A 19,204-nucleotide genomic window follows, 5' to 3' on the forward strand; every position below is an offset into this window, starting at 1 on the left:
GACCTCCATGAATGAGTGGCGTCAAGTTGTACTAGGATATCATTGCAACTCTTCTTATGGGTAATTCATTTTGTCGGAGAACATGCCCCGCAAACCTCATGCGTCGTTCTCTCACAATCTTACTAAGGGGTCGACTCCCAGTTTGGCATAGAATTTCCTTGATTTAGATCCGATCTCTATAACTGACTCCTAAAATCTGTCTTACTCATCTTTGTTGAGCTACATTTAGTGTTTTTCGATTTCGGTAGATGACTATTCACTGCAGTTTATTAATGGAGCCCTGCCACTGGTAAAAATGTGTAACCTCTCTTGAATACGCTCTTGGAATTATGTGACTGTAGTTTGCTTTAGATTTTATATCGAAAAGAGAAGTTTTATCGTCAAAATCTTCTGTTGGGGGTTTTCCACCTCAAAATTCTCTGTAGGGGGATCTTAGACTCAAAACCATCTGGAGGGGTTTTAAACTTTAAAAAAAAGCCATCTGTAGAAGAAGGGTTTAAACTTAAAACCCCCGATTGGCTTGGCTACGCTCAAATAATTTTAGAGTGTAATTTGCTTTTTTTTTATATTGAAGATGTATTTTTAGCACCAAACCCCTCTGAATGGGGGTTTAAACTCAAAACCCCTTTCGGCAACGCTCATAGCATTTTGAGTGCGTAATTTGCTTTTTTTCTTACACTGAAGATGTATTTTTTATCCTCAAACCCCGCCAGGGACTACGCTCATAGATCTTAGAGTGAGTAATTTTCTTTTATTTATATTGAAGAGGTACTTTTTAGCTTCAAACTCCACTGGAGGGGAGTTTAAACTCAAAACCCCTTAGACTACACTTATAACATTTTTAGTGTAAAATTTGCTTTGTTTTTATTTATTTTTGAGTGCGTAATTAGCTTTTTTTTTATATTGAAGAGGGGGTTTATCGTAAATTTTAGACGGGGTTTTAAAATCAAAATCTTCCTTAACTGTGCTCTTGGAATTAGGGTATTTTCGTTGCATTTTTTTTTTGTTTTGTTTTATAGAAGAGGGGGAGTTAACTGCAAAAACCCCAGGTAGGGGGTTTAAAACTCAAAACCCCTGGTAGGGGGTTTTAAACTCAAAACCCCTAGTGGGGTTTTTAAACTCGAACCCCTCTGGTAGGGGTTTTAAAATCAAACCCTCCTGGTAGGGGGTTTTAAACTCAAAACCCCTTTGGTTGTGCTGGGGCAAGTGATGGTTTAGTATTAAAATCTGACCTAAAATAAACAAAATCAAAGCAAAAAATCAGTCACTAAATTCCGACTCCCCAGGGGGGGGGGATTTCATTTCGGGGGGGGGGGGGGGTTGAACCCCCCCCCCCACTGGCTACGCCCATGACATAGACAACTATGGGGAACCCTATGTGTGTCATTAACAAAAAGAATTGAACCGTCAACTAAACGCCGAGACACATTTTTTATTCTATCAAAGGGAAACAACTAAGAACACATATTTCCTTAACGTTTTGTTTACAAATGGACGGTGAAAACATTTAATCGATGTTAGATCTATATCTAATCTTATATCCTTATTAAAGTAGAATATAAATCAAGATCCAGATATCTAGACATTCCGGAAAAATAAATTTCTCGAGTAGATTGTTACACGTATTCTGAATTTAAAAAAAAAATGTTTTGTTTTAAAATCTAGAAAAGATCTCTAAATCTCTTAACTTAATTTAAGTTATAAAACTATTACTATTAAAAATTTTGGAACTATTCAAGACTCTAGACTGCGACTAGACTCTAATAGATCAAGAATCTATAACTATTCTATTATTTAAAATTTTAAATTAAATTTAAAGTGTCTATTTTAAGTATTTATTTATTATACTTTATATAAATTATATTTAACCCCTTATATGCAATTTTTGTATTGACCTATACTAATATGATACTTAATACAAGTCTATGAGTATATACTTAATTATACTTAATACAGTCTAGTGACTAATCTTATCAATGCATAAAATAAATATCATGCTCTTTTCTCTAATAACTAACTAGTCAAATTTATTAGTTTTAAATTTAATTTAAATGTCTCGATTTGTCTTTCACAATTGTAAATTATTTCACCCTAGCCCAAACCTCCCACAAGATGTTGGGGGATGACACATTGACAGCAGGTAGGGTTTGAACCTGGGAATTTCATTGAGTCTGAGACAACAGGGGTGGCAAGTTGCCCCAGGCCCCCCACCTGAGAGGGGGCCCCGCGATAGGAGATTCCCTTGTCACTGTCAGGTTTGAAAACCAGACCATTACTCATAAACTAGGACTTGTTACTCACTATTTCCTGGCACCTGTATGATACCAATAATCATGTCAGCTCTTGTCATGGCATTTTTGGTTTCGAAATACAGTTCAGTTTCGGTAAAGTTATCATCTTATGACCTGTACATTCTAAGTGGCTATCACTATTTAATGGTTTACCTTGGCATAAAAAAAAAAACATGCAGCAGGAAGCAATCAATCAAAATCAATTATTTTGTAAATAAAGAGTCATACGGTACTGTTATGTCGCATTACAGTATAAAAAAAATTGGTCTGTATCAAGTAAATGTGCTGTTACTTTAGTCCGCCATAAAAAAAAGGGAAGAGGTGTGTGAGAAGAATTTCTTGTTTTTTGCTGTGGCCTAGCTAATATAATTATTTCAGCCAATCAGTCTCCACAAGAGGCTACTGTGCATATACATTGGGTGGCCATGTATAAAGCCTGTGTTTTCAGTGTAAAAAACTAAAACAAACTCGCATGTATTTTTTTCATAAGAAAGTCAGATCTGTTAAAGTGAATGGACGACTGTAGGACCTACTGTACACTTTGCTCTTGTACTGAAGACTTAAGACAGTTTCTTAGTATGTTGTTTGGCTAGATAGCTACTGGAGGCCAATTATCAAATGAAAGCTGCTGCTGTTGGAAACATCTTGATAATACTATTCAGCAACATGTGGTTTCTGTAAATTACATTAAAATGTTTATAAAATATTTCAGATGTTCCTTCAAATTTAAAAATGAAAGAAAAAAGAAACTTTATACACTAAACATCTGTAAGTTTTTAGGCTTGGTTGAAATGCTTGGTAAAATTATCTCGCTAGCGTGACATGGTACAATATATATAGTCTACTCGTATATATGACATTCGCCCAGGGCCCTGCACACTGCTAATGCCATCTCTGGACAACAGATAATTGCAGTGTGAAATTGTACAAGCAGGCAGCTATCCATGTTTTCTAAACTAGTCTGGTTTGTTTCCTGGTTTAAAATCTTGAACTGTCTGGATTAGGTCTAAATCAAGTTGAGGTTGTTATCTTATATAATACAAACGTTACTTCAAAAAAGAAGATATGATTATGTCCTATGCGTAATGCATTTAGTCATGCATATTCACCAATAACCTAAATTCTGCTAAGTTACTGGTTTTCCTGGCTAGCTCAGACAACCCTTTCCATGCTCTTATAGCACTAGGGAAGAAAGAGGATTTGTAAAAATTTGTCCTATCATATGGAGGAAGGAATGTACCCTGATCCTTGTGTCTTTCTGAGTATTTTATTAGATTTTGTTTTTGTATTTGAAGATTATGGTTCAGAGTTTTATGTATAATTGCTACTTTACTTTTGAGTCTTCTATCCTGAAGGCTTTCTAAATTTAGTGATTTTACTAAAGATTTTATCCTAGTCAAATGTGAATATTTGTTTGTTATGAATCTCACTGCCCTTTTCTGGTGTCTGTTCCAGTTTCTTAATGTTTTCTTGAGTTGAGGGGTCCCAAACAGAGGATGCATATTCTATTATTGGCCTAACCAACGTTAAATAAATTTTAGTTTAATGTGCTTATTTGATTTATAGAAATTTATTTCAATAAACCCTGATGCTTTGTTTGATTTTTTTATTGGGGATTCCATGACAGTTTTTCACTTATTATTACACCTAAGTATTTTGCGTTTTTAGTCTGTGTTACTGGTTAACCATGAATAAGATAAGTGGAATTTATTTGTTTTAGTTTTTTTTGTTACTCTTAATAACTGACATTTTTCTGGGTGGAAAGATATGCTCCAATTTGATTCCCATTTCTGTAATTCATCTAATTCTCTTTGTAAAATTTCTGTATCTTGTGTTGTATTTATTGTTCTATATATTATGCAATCGTCTGCAAATAATCTGACTTTTGTTTCTTAACTAATGCAATTTGGCAAACCATTTATGTAAATTAAAAATAGTAGTGGACCTAAGACTGTTCCTTGAGGTACACATGAGTTTACTGTTATTGGTGTTGATTTAGAGCCGTTTTATTACAGTTTGTTCTCTCCCTATCAGAAAACCCTAATCTCTTGATGCAATGGACCATCAATGCCAAAATATTTTAATTTTCTTAGCAAACTATGGTCGTGAACTTTGTCAAAAGCCTTGGACAAATCTAATAATATAGCAAGATCTCTTTTCTCACTATTTAAACCTTTTGAAAAATTATCAATTAGTCCTATTAGTTGTGTTTCACATGATCTACATTTCCTAAAGCCATACTGGTATGGAGTAAGGACATTATGTTTGTTTAAGTGGTTTATGATGTTGCTACATATAATGTGTTCTAGGATTTTGCATGTGATGCTGGTTAGTGATACTGGTCTGTAGTTTCCTGGGTTAGATTTTTCACCTTTTTTAAATGGGGGGGGGGCATTAGCTTCTTTCCAGTCCCTTGTTACCCTGCCCTGGTTAAGAGATGCCTGAAAAAGTATTTTGAACACTGGTGCTAGCTCATTGCTCAGTTCTTTGAGTAATCTAGCTGGAATATCATCAGGTCCAGATGCTTTATTCGGTTTAATGTTCGCTTATAGTTTTTGGATCCCCTTTTCTTGTACTTCTATATCTCCTATGTTGTCTACTTGGTTCAAATTAAGTAATATATCTTTGTCTCCTGGGGCTGAGAATGCTGATGCAAAGTATTTTATCGTCTTATCTTATATAATACAGACGTTACTTCAAAAAAGAAGATGATTACGTCCTACGCGTCATGCATTTAGTCATACATATTAACCAATGACTTAAATTCGGCAAAGTCACTGGTTTTCCTGGCTAGCTCAGGCAACCCATTCCATGCTCTAATAGCACTAGGGAAGAAGGAGTATTTGTACAAATTTGTCCTAGCATATGGGACAAGGAATGTGCCTTTATCTTTGTGTCTTTCAGAGTATTTTATTAAATTTTGTTTTTGTATTTGAAGATTATGGTTCAGTGTTTTATGTAAAGTTGCTACTTTACTTTTGAGTCTTCCGTCCTGAAGGATTTCTAAATTTAAGTGATTTTACTAAAGGTGTTACTCTGGTTAAGTGTGAATATTCATTTGTTATGAATCTCACTGCTCTATTTTGTGTCTGTTCCAGTTTCTTAATGTTATCTTGAGTTTAATTTATTTAGGATGTTAGCTTTAGTTTCATTATCATTGTGTGTTAAGTTATCTTTCCTTTTAATGGTACTATGCATGTTTTTTCCATTTTCTTAGACTTAATGTATGACCATAGGTTTTTGTTGTTATCCTTAGATATTATATTGTTTATGTTTTCACTCTGAAGCTGTCTACTTACTTTTTGGGTTAGGTGTTTAATTTTAATATACTTTTTATAAACTCTTTCTGCCTTAGATTCTATAAATTTTCTATATAGGTTTTCTCTCTATTTACAAAGCTTCTTTAATCTATTATTAAACCAGCATTTATTTATTTTGTTTGATGTGTATTTAGTTGGTACACTTTAGTCTACACTGAATCTAGATTTATATAGAGGCTTTGGGTGACTTAACTGTTATAGTTATTGTGTTGATCTAGATTCAGATTCTGATATGGATTGCCTTAAATTTAATAAATAAGACTCTAGAGACATTTTAGACAACAATTGTACTACTGTAGATCTAGATCAAGTAAAAAAAATAACAAAAATGGTTTACACTAATTGTCCTATTTCTAATCTAGATCAACATTGTTAGAAATAGTGGGCCAGTGTAATAGGCAGAAATGGTATTATTTTCTCAAACAGCCTGTTCCACATGTACATTGATTAAATTTTTGTATTTTGTGTGTGATGATAGAATTAAAATAAAACTCAATCGCTGCAAATCTTAATTGAGCCAATAAATGTTAATAATAAATAGTGTAAAAATACTCATGTGAGTAGGACTGACATGCAGGAGACTCCTATATAGACTATGTGTGTATAAACACTTTTGTTTTTTTGTTGTAGACCAAAAGCTTGGACTTTAAAATCAGTAGTTCTTTCTAAAACAAAATTTGGGGTAACTTAAATGTAAATGGATATTCATTAAAACTTTTTTTATTTTTCTAATCAGGTTTATGTTAAAAATAATAGGATTCAAATTCAATTTAATTATTGAATCAAATTAATTGGTTAATTGTTTATATTTCAGCTCATTGATATTTGATTTTGACATCATTAAAACTTCTGAATTTGAAAGCTGATATTTCTATACATTGTAATAAATAGAATGGCTTCAAAACATGTTTCAATTTGGGTAAAAGCAGAGCCGTTTAGCTATGGAACAATTCCAGTTGCACCACATCCAAGGCTAAATAGCACCGTAAGTGGATAAACTAAATTAGTTCAATTTTTACTGATCATCAACCTAGTAACATTGCTAAAAGTCTCTGTGACTCTTTTTATGATTACATGTAGAACCAGATTTTTTTTTTTTTGTTATAAGTTGTAAGCAGTCCAAATTTTTTACCGCTTGTGTCAATAACTCAACCAGCCTAGTTTCTGGCTTCAATCATTTTATGAATTGAAATAAAGTAAACAAAAAAATTTAAAGAAATAATCATTTCCATTGAGATCTTTTATAAAGATTTTTTGACCTTCCTAGTTGAAAAACAAACAAGCAAGGAAAGTAAGAAAACAGAAAAGTAAAAGTAAAAAATTACAATTTGTAATGTTGATAGTTCATTTTCAGTCACAAAAGGATGCAAGTCAACATTTGCAAAATAAAAAAAAAAAAGAGAATATTTCTTTTGTTCCATAGATCTTTAAATTACCATCTTGAAATGGAACTATTTTGTATTTTAGATACAGATATATTTAGCATTTAATCATTTCAATTATTGAGTGTTGTTTAACTGTTGCCTCAAATTTAGAATTTTAAACAAACATTTTTATGGATAGTAAATTGTATTTGAGTTTTTTGTTTAGTGACATAATGTGAAATCATAAATATGCTTGTACTTCTTTAACCAATATATATATATGTTTTGTCTATGTTACTAATAACAATATTCACTGTAATAAACATAAAAAATCTTTCATTGTCAATTTGCAAATAACTAAGTTATTACACAATTTAATGACTAGTATCACTCTATGTATTGATTCTCAATCTATTGACAAGACTGCATAGATAGGGACACTTATTTTCTTCGTAATATATTTGGTTTGTTATTTTCAGAATATTCGCAAAATTGTTGTATATTCTAAGAACAAAGGCAGTGCTGGATTTCCACGGCTAAGGTAAGTTATGAAAACTTTGTTTGGTTACTTTCAGAATGAATTTATTTCATGGAAGTAACTTAAGTTAAAAATTAAGATACCTTTGAGTGAACATGGTTATCAGGCTATCCCAAATGAAACTAATGTGTAGCCAGCTCAGTAAGTAGCTGGTTTTTACTTTCCTTGTGGCTAAGACATCTAGTCTTACTGCTTAAAGTCTGGGACTTGATTCTAGGTTTCTAGTCAGCACCAACAATAAAGGATCAACATCAGGATTTGTACCTGACACATTGAAAGTAACAAACAAGAATATAATACCTGACGTCTAGCCCCAATTTGAAAGTGCCTATAAAATAATAGTTTAAAGTGTAGGATTAATACAAATGTAATATATATGTAGCAAAAAACAACAACAGCACATTTGATTTATTCTTTTTTGTTTTCAGCTACACAATGTGGCAGCATATAGCTTGCAATAAACTTCATTTATCAGAAGATCTTGCTTGGATGTAAGTCTTTTTTTTTTTTTAAGTCTATGGGGAAAAAATAATTATCATTTTCATTTTCTTAAGAGTAACAAAATTGATAAGAAAAAAAAAATAGATAAAAATACATATTAGAATTTAAGTAATTGCTACCCATTTTTTAGCTACATTTTTTAATAGAGTATAATTTTTTTTTTAATGTAGACATCAGTTTACAAATTACAATAATCAAAAACAATCTTTTTTTTTATATAATTTGATTTTCTTACTTTTAGATATTTACAAAGCAATGATTCCAAACCCACAGGTCACATATACTTTGGGGGATTTACTTCTAGTAACATTTTTTTTTGGTGAAGGTGATCTGTGACACGAAATTTTGACAATGGATTGAACTAAAATGCAGTTTTTAATATGAAAATTAGGCTTGAGTGAACCACTGTTGTCAAGTAGTACAGTGATGGCTGACATCTATGTTCTTTATCTTCAGGTATTTCCAAACTTGTCAGTTTTTTACCCAAAGTATTTCTCCAGTTGAATGTATAGAGAAAGATGAAAAGCTTGCAAAGATTAAAGATCAGCATGACAGAAGTAGGTTTTTGTTATAAGTTTCTCTTTCAGACCTTGCAATCTATAGGATTAGAATAACTGGAAACTTTTGCTGGGTTGAAAACATAATTAAAAAGAATTTGAGATGTTAGAAAAGGAGAAAAAAAAAATTATTGAACCTAACCTTCAACTTGTTTGATTTTTAAACTTTAACAATTTTTTACTGTTAAAAAATAATAAAATTTAATCTAAATTTAGTTTAAAACTGAAATTTTATAAATTTATTAAATGAATATTTTTTATTTATTTTTAGGGGCTTACTAAATGTAGGATATAATTTTTTTATTGTGTGTGTGAAATATTAATTTTCCATATGTGTAAATGTTAAAGTATACTGTTCCTAACAGAAACTTTATATTTATTCAAATGTATTATCAGATAAAATGATGGCTTCAGAGTCAGTTGATTTGTACAAGTTTGTCATTTTTCTAAGCATGCAGCAGTTGTACAGAATGTCTTTAAGAACATCTTTAGTTGCAGGAGATGAGTATCCTTTACACAAGTCTCCTTCTTTTGATAAGAGTTTCGCTTCATTAATTGCTATTCTTTTAAAATTTTTTAACGTCAAATGGGTTTTAATTGGGTTTTTTGGTTTATCCTAGAAGTCTAAATACAGATGCATTATGCTTATTGGTTAGAATTCTTTAAATTAAATTAAATAATTTTTTGGTTGTTTTGGGTGAAAGCTTAAATCCTGATTATTTTAATTGTTAAGTTATTGGACTTGATTTCATTGGTAAGATGGCCGAGTACGTCCAGCTCAGCAACAACGTGTGAACTAGATGGACGCTCTACACCAAGAGGTGGGACAAGCAAGGTGAATTAAGTCCTATGCTTTTTGTATCATTTACTTACTTACTTAATCCTGTGTACCCCTGGGCAAGCATAAAGTTGGAAATACACCTCTCGACTGAACTCAGTGCTGAGTAGCTTTCTTATCTGCTCCCATGTCATTCCAGTACTCTCAGCTTTACTGCAAACCTACTCCAGGTTTGTTTAAGCCTGCCCATTTTCCTCGTTTCCTGTTGTTTCCAACCACATATCTGCCTTGCAACACTTGTATTGCTATGTTTTAAAGGACAACTCTGTTAGAGCAGCAATGAAATAGATTGTTTTAACAAGTTTGTCATGTACAGGTATAAACACATCATTATTTATGAAGTATTTTATTAAGTTTTTTTTTTAGGATACTATTAAAGTTAACATAAAAAATCAACACATGTATTATACCTTTCAGTCATTAGATGATCATAGCCATCACATGTTTATTCAGAACAATATTGGAGAGCTTACTGACCTAATTTCAGATGAAGGTTTGGTGCTTTTTATTTTCTATCTGCCATTAACCTGCAGGTTATACACGTTGTCGCAGAAAAAGGGCAGCTGTGTAGGGTATGCAAAGGTGTGGGGTTCAAAATTTATTTTACTCATAAACTTTATATACCAGTAGTTTACAGCAAGTCATGCTTTGGACATGCAGGGTAATTTAAGGGTGCTGGTTGTATGATTTTGTTTTTACTTATTTTGTAAATTTGTGCTAGGTATATGCATGTGTGGGTTAAATGGGGTATATGTGGGAAAATATGTTAATGTTCAATTAAATATAGAAGTACAAAAGTTTAATTATATTTAGAGATTCCATTTAAATTTTATTATTTATTATGTTGTTGTTTTTTTTTTGCAGCAGGGGGAGCAACCTCTACAAAGTATTTAGCTCTAGAAGCAGTTGAAGCTCTTGGTTTTGTTTTGATAGGAAAGTTAGATAACTCCAGGTATTGAATAAAAAAATTCTAACATTATGTCTTAATTTGTCTACATTTAGGTGAAAATGCTATATACAATTTTCTTCTTCAAATTTCTAGTTCACTGATACAACTTCAAGATCTGGCTATGCTGCAGACAGTACAGCAGCAGTCAGGCTATCAGAAGGTGAGAGTGTTCAACTCATTTAACATACATTTTATATAATACTGGGGCATAGTCGCTGAGTGGTAAAACATTTAACTAATGAACTAAGGTGTCTCTATATAATACTGGGGCGTAGTCGCTGAGTGGTAAAACATTTGACTAATGAACCAAGGTGTCTCTGGTTTGAATTTCAGTGAAAACTGGGATGGTGAACTTGGAGATTTGTAAGATGTCCTTAAGTCCACCCAAAGTACCTGACATTAGTTGGGGAAAGTAATAGTGGTTGGTGATTGTGCTGGCCACATGACACCCTTTTTAACCATCAGTCTTAGAAACAGGGAGCCTTTACATCATCTGCCCTATAGATGCATTAGAGAACAAGTGGTAGAGTCTCTTGAGCTAATACTTCACTTCTCTGATTATTTGGTCCCTTTCAAGAAGAAATTGTCTCCATTTTTATGTCTTTTTTTTTTGATGAGTCAAAGTAATTACTTTCTCTTTATGTGTTTTTATAATAGTAAATGGTTTCTGTTTAGTACCAATTAGCCATTAGTTGAATTAAAAGACAGTAATTTAAACATCTGGGAAACAAATATTTTTTTTAGAAAACTTTAATACTATTTTGAAGTCTTGCAGTTATTTATTTGAGTCTTAAATTTATTTATATTCAAAATAACAGGCCAATAAGATGTTTTTAACTCGACAATTCACTGTGTGGTTAAAAGAATGCCTGGTTCAAAACCCATACAATGTGTCTGCATGTATAGCATCTGGCACAAGGTTGTCCTGGCCATTTATAGGTATGAACTGTTTAACTTGTGTGGATTGTTTATTTGCTCACAAAAATATTTTACATCACATTCAGTGAGAGTTTTGGATTATTTATAAAACTTGGAGTTCAAGTTAATCATTTGTTTTTATTGAGTATTTCAATTGTGAAGATTAAATTTAGCAGATTCCTTGTTCTCATAAGACTTGACTTTCAAGTGAATAAAGCTCAGATTTAGAATCTATGTGTGACATTATACAAATGCAGAAACTTTAATATTGCTGTTTAGAAATATTTCTAAACAATGTATTTTTGTATAAACTCTGTCTAGGCTATGTATTGTTATTTGATGATGTACTTTGCACTACCATGTGTAACCAGCAATGTAATCAACAGGGGAAGATGTCAAGTCTGAACACAGTCATAAAAGAGGGAAGATTGCCACCAATGCCCCAACTGTTCCTAAAGAGCATATCAAAGGGTAAAACGATGTTACTTTATTATTTAACTAGTGAGGATGTGATGAATGAATGGTAAAGTACTTAGCTTTCCTATAAAGGGGTCTCGGATCAAATACCATTGAAAACAGATTTTGAGTCTATCAGATCTTACCTGTCATTATATGGGGAAACGGAAAGGTGGTTTGTCATTGCTCTGGCTCCATGACACCTGTGTTAACACTAGGCCACAGAAACAGATGAACTTTTCATCATTTGCACCATAGATGGCAAGCTACCTTAGTGGGTTTTTTTAAACTACTAGAGTTTGGCTCTCTTGTTGTTTCAAATAAAATATTTGAATAGAAGATTTATTTCTTTAAAATTATCTAAAATTAATTGTAGTATGTGATTGATTTTATTGTCATTATAAAGATACTTTGTAGTAGCGATCATTGTGTCTGAAAACTAAGATCTGAAAATGCTAAGAAAAAAAAAGTCATTTTTAGGAGGGAGAGTTGGATGCTTTCCCTTGATGTTTGAATGCATCAATTGAACACATAGATTAACATTTTTAACACAATACCTATCATTTCAATTTTTTATAGGTAAAATCTACAGTACTGATCAACATTTGTTTGTCAGATGGGTCTATGATAGTGACACTTTACCAAATTTCTAGTCTTGATATTTTTTTGTTAACCAAACATGTTAAGTCTAGAAACTTACTAGTTACAATAAATGATTCATGTCCTTGCTTCTAATCAATGTGGCTTGATTGTACCTTACCAAGACCTTATCAGTTGTAAATATGTATGGCTAATGTATGTCTTTTATTTACCTATATTCTGCTCATCAAACACATATCCTGGAAAATAGTTTTAAAGTTTAGTTATAAAGTCAGTGCTCTTGTATCCCTTTGACTCTTTGAAGTCTGATGTTCTCTTTTTCATACTGTCTGTTATTTTAGATATAGATTTTTTTCCCACTCTCTCGTATCAACATTTATTTTCTTTTTCTTTTTCCCCTTCAGAAACAAGATGATAATCATGAGTCAAATCAGTAAGCAGACTATAGCCAGGGTAGGTCATTGTTGCTTTTTGTAATGCTTTATGCACAAATTTATTTTTTCACATTTAAAGGCCATATTTTGATTCATCAATAATACATAATATGAAATGTACACATTTCAGCATACAGAAAGTTGTCAGCTCAGAAAGACACAGATAAAATAACTTTTTCCAAATGCTGCTTTGCTACCTGGCTCTTCGAAACTCCAGTCCACGGGTCATTAAGTAGCTGCTTAGGGTTGGTTCCATTGGATTCAATGATGGTTTTAGGTGATTTGGACTATGACTTGTGTTTTAGAAATGTATATAGCCCCCAGGCAGAGAAAGTTTGGACAAGACTGACCTATACAAAATCTAATTTTCCAAGAACCTTTCAACCATGAAACTTATGCCTGAACAGACCAGGAAAACAGTGGACTGAGTAGATTTTAAATGGTTTAATAACAGAAAGAAGAATATCAACAACTCATAGAACTACTTTTGTTTTACTCATAAACTATTCTGTCTTTAAAAGCAGCTTCCAGTTTTATCATTTTATCTATACAAAAGGGAAAGAAAAAGTGGACTGGACAAGAACCAAATTTTCTAAACATTAATTCCATTAATGTTCTGAATCTTTTTTTTTTCTCCACAGAGCTCTGGAACTCTGGAGATGAGTACAGTGAAAATACATCGCAGTCACCATTCATTCCTCTACCTACTGTCACCTCTCAGGTCAGTTGGAGACTTTTGACTAGATAGTCTCCCTTTTATCTCCTTTCAGGTTATGTGTAAATACTTCACCACAATTTTAACCTTATTTTTCCCTATTTGAATCAGTAATGGACTATTGCAAATATAGAGACTATATTTCATCATCACCTTTGTAGTTAGCTTTACAATGACATGTATGATGTCTTGTTTGCTGAAGATAAATCAGTCAACTAATTTATCCTAAACAAATTTTATTTTGTAATGGATCTCTAATTGTACAATTGAACTTGGTGTAATTACTTACAAATCCATGGGCTTCTCTCCCGGGAAAGCCACCTTAACTTGCCATATATGTGTACAGGAATGTCTCTCCAAAATAGGGCTCCACAATAACATTTACAAGTGTTCTACAAAATGAACTAAAGGCCAACCAACCAATGGGCCTAGCCAGTGTGTAATGCTAGTCACTTATATATACTGTTTTTGACATTCAATATTTATGCATGTTTCTTTTGCTGCCTGCGATAGCATCTTAGTCAGCACGGTGTATTTCATTAGTCAATACAAATACACATTCCATAACATAGCCATTGCACCTAGTTTGAGAACAATAAAGGTAAAATACAAATTTACACCTTTTTTTTTTGGTGATGGTGATGATGTGGACAGAGTTTCAATACCACTTATTATTTTTGAGATTTGAACATGGCACACATACAGACAGAAAATATCAACACAGTAGCAAGCTTTTTCTTTTAAGGGAACTATTAAATTGAAAGTAGCTCACTCAATATTGGTAGATCTTGAAAACCTTAATACTTGTGATGTTGACAAACTACACAAGAGCCTAGAGAAAGCTGCATTAAAAAATTGGCTAGAAGAAAAAGAAATGTTCACCAAACAAAACAAAGCACCAAAAAAAACCTTAGTTTTCAATGAATTTTCCTAATGCTTTGTTCCACTTTTAGCATTCTGTCGAGAGGCTAAGTACGCTTGAATTTGTCTTGGCTTGGCTACCCATGAAGGAGGCTCGAGGTTTGACGCCCAACTCGAGCAGAGTTGTGTTTACTTCTCCCAGATACCCCCTCCCCCCACCCCCCCTGGTCCACAAACGAGATTGGACCATAGTGCTCTGAGCATGCTATAAGCATAAAAGTAGCGCTATATAAAAGCTATAATTTAATTTAATGTATTAAATTCTGCACCAGAAGCATGAATGTCATTATTCCTCCCCCCTCCCCCTTATGTTTTCCAGGTCAGTGACAATTGAAAAATGTAGAAACACAACACTGATACTTGGTCCTGTGGAGGCAACGGTGCATGTCAGTGGCTGCGAGAATGTCACCATCATTGCACCTTGTAGGAATTTTATGATCAGGTCAGAAATATTTCTTTTTAAATATAACAAAACTTTGCACCATTTCTCTAAAATTTGTTGAACAAAGTAGTACTTCATAAAAATGATTTGGTTTTAAGTTATAATAGACATTTTAAATTTTATTGCTCTCACTAATTGAAGAATAATTAATAAATATTTTGTAGTTTTTTTAAGTAACTTTAATCTCTGACCATGTGATCTACAACATTAGCATTAAAACAAAAACTAATTTTTATTTAAGCTTGGTGCTATACTACACATAAATTCTTCCTTTGGTTCTTTTAAATCCACAAGAATTACAGGATTAGGAATAGATTTCAGAAGCTTTTTTCATGGCTAGAGTAACACAAGGAGTGTTCTAATAGGACATAATTATCTTCTCTTTTGAAGGAACATCTGTATAAGATAAGATAACAAGACGCTATTTAAAAAAAATATATTGAATGTCTGCTAAAGAAATGTGTATGCTAAGACAATGCTTTCAATGACTGATAGGCTCACCAATAAATAAGCTAAGGCAACAGAAAAAATAAATATTAAAATAACACCCATTTGGAGCAATCAAAGAAAACCTTGTTTTCATTTTGTTAAGTCTTTTATTCCATTTTAAAACTAATATTTCCTCTGTTAAATTACCATCTCAATAAAATAAATTCCACACAACTCCCCCTTTGTCCACACTGCACCCACCCTTATGAAACCATAAACCATTACCCTTTTAAAATGCCCCTTCCTAATCCACCTTAGGCAGACCCTACTACCACTCCAGCCCAACATAACCAACACCCTGTACGGCAGTGCTGAACAACTAAAGAAAACAGCACACTACTTTTTTCTTGGCACAGACTGCAAAAGAGCTGACAGCTCAGCAGCAAAAAGCTGGCTAGAAGAAGAAGAAGAAAACTAATATTTAAAAAGCAAATTATAAAGTGTCTGGTATGTAGGGAAAGAAATCAACATTGCTATACTAAACTGGATGAAAATTGTGCAAATAGATATATTTAAATTCTGTTTTAGGTAATGTGAGTCTAATTTAAAGCTAAGCCTTCTATCTTTGAAAAAAGTTTTACATATACTTATGTGTAATTTACATTTGACATTGAAGCCTTTTGTAAAAAAAAACAAAACAACAGATTAATGTTGGCGTTAATTAAAGTTAAATATCATAAAGAAGAAATACTAGATTGGGGCTGTAACCTTCAATATGATGTTTATTAAGGCAACATCTTGGTTAACTAGCCAGTTGAAACCAAGGACATTACTAGCATACACAAAGTAGCAAAACTCTAGTAATATGTATATCAACATCCTTCCCCTTCTATAAACAAAAAAAACATACAAACAATAACAACACAAAAGAACCATTTTACTATCAGCATCATTGAGTAATATCCTTCCCTTTCTGTAGAAATAAAACTTACATGCTAACTAGATCTACTCAATTACTATGTACATTAACAACAGACCACAGGATCATTTTACTATCAACATCTGTGAAAATCATAGCTCCTGAACTTGTAGAGAAGACAGCACATTTTAATTTAAGAAAGTGATATGTTATAATCTAACTCTCTTTCCTTGCTGTGCACCAGTGGGTCAACTCTATGTACACTCTACCTCCTCATCCCGAACCGTCCATTGATTCTGAGTGGAAATGACACTATCATGTTGGCGCCATATCATACATTCTATCCATCACTGGAAGAGCACATGTTAAAAGCTGGCATTGGAATAGTGCCCAACAAATGGGATCAACCACTCTGTATTGGTACGTGACTGTAGGTTTTTATTAATTTTTTTTATGCTCTTGTCATTTTGTAAATTTTTTTTTTTGCTGTTTTTTTTTCATTTAATTTCTTGATTCTAGTTTCCTTTTAGATAAACATATAGTTGTGTGGTAGATTGTTGAGTCTGTGTATTTACATGTTTTCAGGGCCAGACCACAGGGAAGATCAACCTGTTTGGCAAATTTTACCAGAATCTGAGTTTTATCCCTTTTCTGTGCCTTTTGAGATGCAGGGTTCAACAAAGGTCAGTGATGAAATTTTTGGAACTTTAAATACTAAAAAGAAGAATGTTCAAAAAGTAAACCAAATGTCACAGACCAGAGCAATAGGCTTAACCAAGTCTTTCAATATTAATAGTGAAAATAAAAAATAGTTAGTCTACAATCATGTGCACTACAAGTCACTAGAATAAATATAGAACTAGACCGGAAGGTTCAGGTTATGATTTATTTCAAAGGTATTGGGGTTTGTAAATATTTAACAGGTGGGCACAATGAGGTTAGTTTAATATTTCTAGTTTGCCTTAACAAATCTAGTTTATGTAACTCCATATTGTGATTTATACATGTGATAATTCTTTTAGAATTTATGTAACTCCATATTGTGATTTATACGTGTGATAATTCTTGTAGAATTTATGTAACTCCATATTGTGATTTAAACATGAGATAATTCTTGTAGAATTTATGTAACTCCATATTGTGATTTAAACGTGTGATAATTCTTGTAGAATTTATGAACTGAAGTATTTGAAATCTCTATTCTTTTTACTTGTTCTTTTTAAAATTTATTTTGAAGTCTAGTGTAATTCTGCTTTATGGTTGAATATTTGAACAGAGCATAATAACATAATAATTGCTTGATCAAAGTGATATTTGCTTTCAGTCTATACCCTGCAGTCTCCCAGCACACTATCAGAAGGAGTTAAACAAAAGACAAAAGCAGATTGACACATGGCAGCACATGGTCAAAGATGCTGGATTGTCAAGAGAACAGAGGAAAGAGTTTCAGACTCTGGTAGAGTCTAGATTTCATGTAAGAAATTCATTTGATTTCATAGGAAATCAGGATATCTCATCGTTAGAGGAAAAAAACAAAGATTAATATAGTTCCTATACTAATTGCATTATTTAGTTTGTCATGTGTTACTGCTCTTGTTTCTGTAAGTCCTAATGCTATTTAATTTCTTCATTAACTATTGATCCATTGAAAGAAATCAACTGAAACTTAAATGCTTCATGGACTTTAAAGGTCTCTTTTAAAGAGATATCTTTTATTTCTGCTTTCACTATATCTGAAATTCGCTCAAGAAAACAGCACACTATTTTTCCTTGGCACAGTCTGCAAAAGAGCTCACAGCTCAGCAGCAATAAAGCTGGCTAGAAGAAGAAGAAGAATATCTGAAATTCAACTAAACCTCTTGGCTTTTGAGAATTCATGACCATTGCCCCATAAGAAATGTACTCCCTTACATTCCCAATCTATCTACAAATTCAAGTATATTATTTTAACAGACAATCTTAAAATCAATGTCATTTCTACATACCAATGGTTATCATTTGAACCCACATTTTTATCATTACCAGCATTATGTCTTATAATTTTAACAGGTTTTGTTTGTTGTTTTTTTTTCTTCTTATGTCATTTGTATAGAGCTTCAAACTTTTTGTGTCTTTGCTAAGGAAAATAGTAGCAATTGCTAAAGAAAATAAAAGTTAATCACTGCACATTTTAAATGTAGATGTTTATAGTTTGAATTTATTTTTTTTTAAATGTTAACATTTTCTTTCATTCTTTCCTTTTTCTGGTTAAAAAAATTTTAAGAGCTAAATCTTAGAGATGTATGTAACTACTAAAATTGAACATTACTTTGAAAGATCTTTTCTCTCTATCAGATCTGGCTGTCTGAGACTGGACACAAGCGAGAGTTGGACAGCCTGGTTGTTCCTTTACAGGCTGTCTCTGAGAAGAAATGATCTGCTCAGCCATTATGGATGTGACAAAATAATTTAATTTCATTTTTCTAGTTTCTATTAATGCAAAAATCTCCATGTTTTTAAATATTATGTTTATTCATATCTTTTCTGTGCCCCCTCTTCCTCTTTCCCTTCAACCAGGAAAGAGGAATCTAGTTAGCTCCCCTTGTTAATTGTTTTAATTCAAATCAGGCTTTAGCATGTCTATGAGCTCACTCTGGTCTTACCTTTGTTGTGTAGGAAGTAGAGATTGTTGATTCTTGTGCTGGTGACATGAAACGTTTCATCACTTGTTGCTTGCAATAGCAAGTTTACTGTATGGGAATTTTTTACTTGGCTGATTATAAGATCTATTCTTGTTGTTCACATCTTTATAATAAATGCTTAGATGTTCCAGCAAGACTTTGTGAGCCACAGGAACTTCATAGTCAGTTTAATTAAGAAAATATTAGTATTAGTCAATATTTTTTATAGTGTTGTTTTTTTTTAACCTATTCATTGTTTTAAAATTTGGGATTGGATTAAGTGTTGTTTTGTTTATTATTTGACATTCACACCACATGTTTACACCTTGTCTGGTTGTAACACAAGATATAT

The 19,204-nt window shown here is 32.4% G+C and overlaps 1 protein-coding gene across 4 annotated transcripts; it reads left to right on the forward strand.

Moving 5' to 3' along the window:
- Nucleotides 1-1,424: 1,424 nt before the first annotated feature.
- On the forward strand, nucleotides 1,425-19,180 carry LOC106056202 (TBCC domain-containing protein 1-like). Of its 4 annotated transcripts, XM_056005815.1 has the most exons (20): nucleotides 1,439-1,516; nucleotides 3,004-3,059; nucleotides 6,426-6,596; nucleotides 7,455-7,516; nucleotides 7,942-8,004; nucleotides 8,471-8,571; nucleotides 8,968-9,076; nucleotides 9,331-9,406; nucleotides 9,827-9,902; nucleotides 10,274-10,361; nucleotides 10,452-10,518; nucleotides 11,177-11,297; nucleotides 11,663-11,747; nucleotides 12,737-12,785; nucleotides 13,408-13,487; nucleotides 14,722-14,844; nucleotides 16,437-16,612; nucleotides 16,778-16,875; nucleotides 17,517-17,666; nucleotides 18,527-19,180. In XM_056005815.1, the coding sequence occupies exons 3-20, from the start codon at nucleotides 6,504-6,506 to the stop codon at nucleotides 18,605-18,607; spliced, it is 1,698 nt and encodes a 565-aa protein (XP_055861790.1). In that variant the 5' UTR covers nucleotides 1,439-1,516; nucleotides 3,004-3,059; nucleotides 6,426-6,503; the 3' UTR covers nucleotides 18,608-19,180. The 4 variants fall into 4 exon arrangements, with proteins under 4 accessions (XP_055861788.1, XP_055861790.1, XP_055861791.1 ...); XM_056005813.1 differs by lacking the exon at nucleotides 3,004-3,059 and having other exon boundaries at nucleotides 1,425-1,516; XM_056005816.1 differs by lacking the exons at nucleotides 1,439-1,516; nucleotides 3,004-3,059 and adding an exon at nucleotides 1,574-1,697.
- The last annotated feature ends 24 nt before the right edge of the window (nucleotides 19,181-19,204 follow it).

The sequence above is a fragment of the Biomphalaria glabrata genome, chromosome 12 (assembly GCF_947242115.1).
Source record: "Biomphalaria glabrata chromosome 12, xgBioGlab47.1, whole genome shotgun sequence".
NCBI lineage: Eukaryota > Metazoa > Mollusca > Gastropoda > Planorbidae > Biomphalaria > Biomphalaria glabrata.

What these genes read in the sequence shown, in the direction of transcription:
- LOC106056202 (XM_056005813.1), top strand. Translation starts at nt 6,504, where the DNA reads ATGGCTTCAAAACATGTTTCAATTTGGGTAAAAGCAGAGCCGTTTAGC. An exon ending in TGTAGGAATTTTATGATCAG is followed by an intron (nt 14,845 to 16,436) that starts GTCAGAAATATT and finishes GCTGTGCACCAG; the next exon opens with TGGGTCAACTCTATGTACAC. An exon ending in GGATCAACCACTCTGTATTG is followed by an intron (nt 16,613 to 16,777) that starts GTACGTGACTGT and finishes ACATGTTTTCAG; the next exon opens with GGCCAGACCACAGGGAAGAT.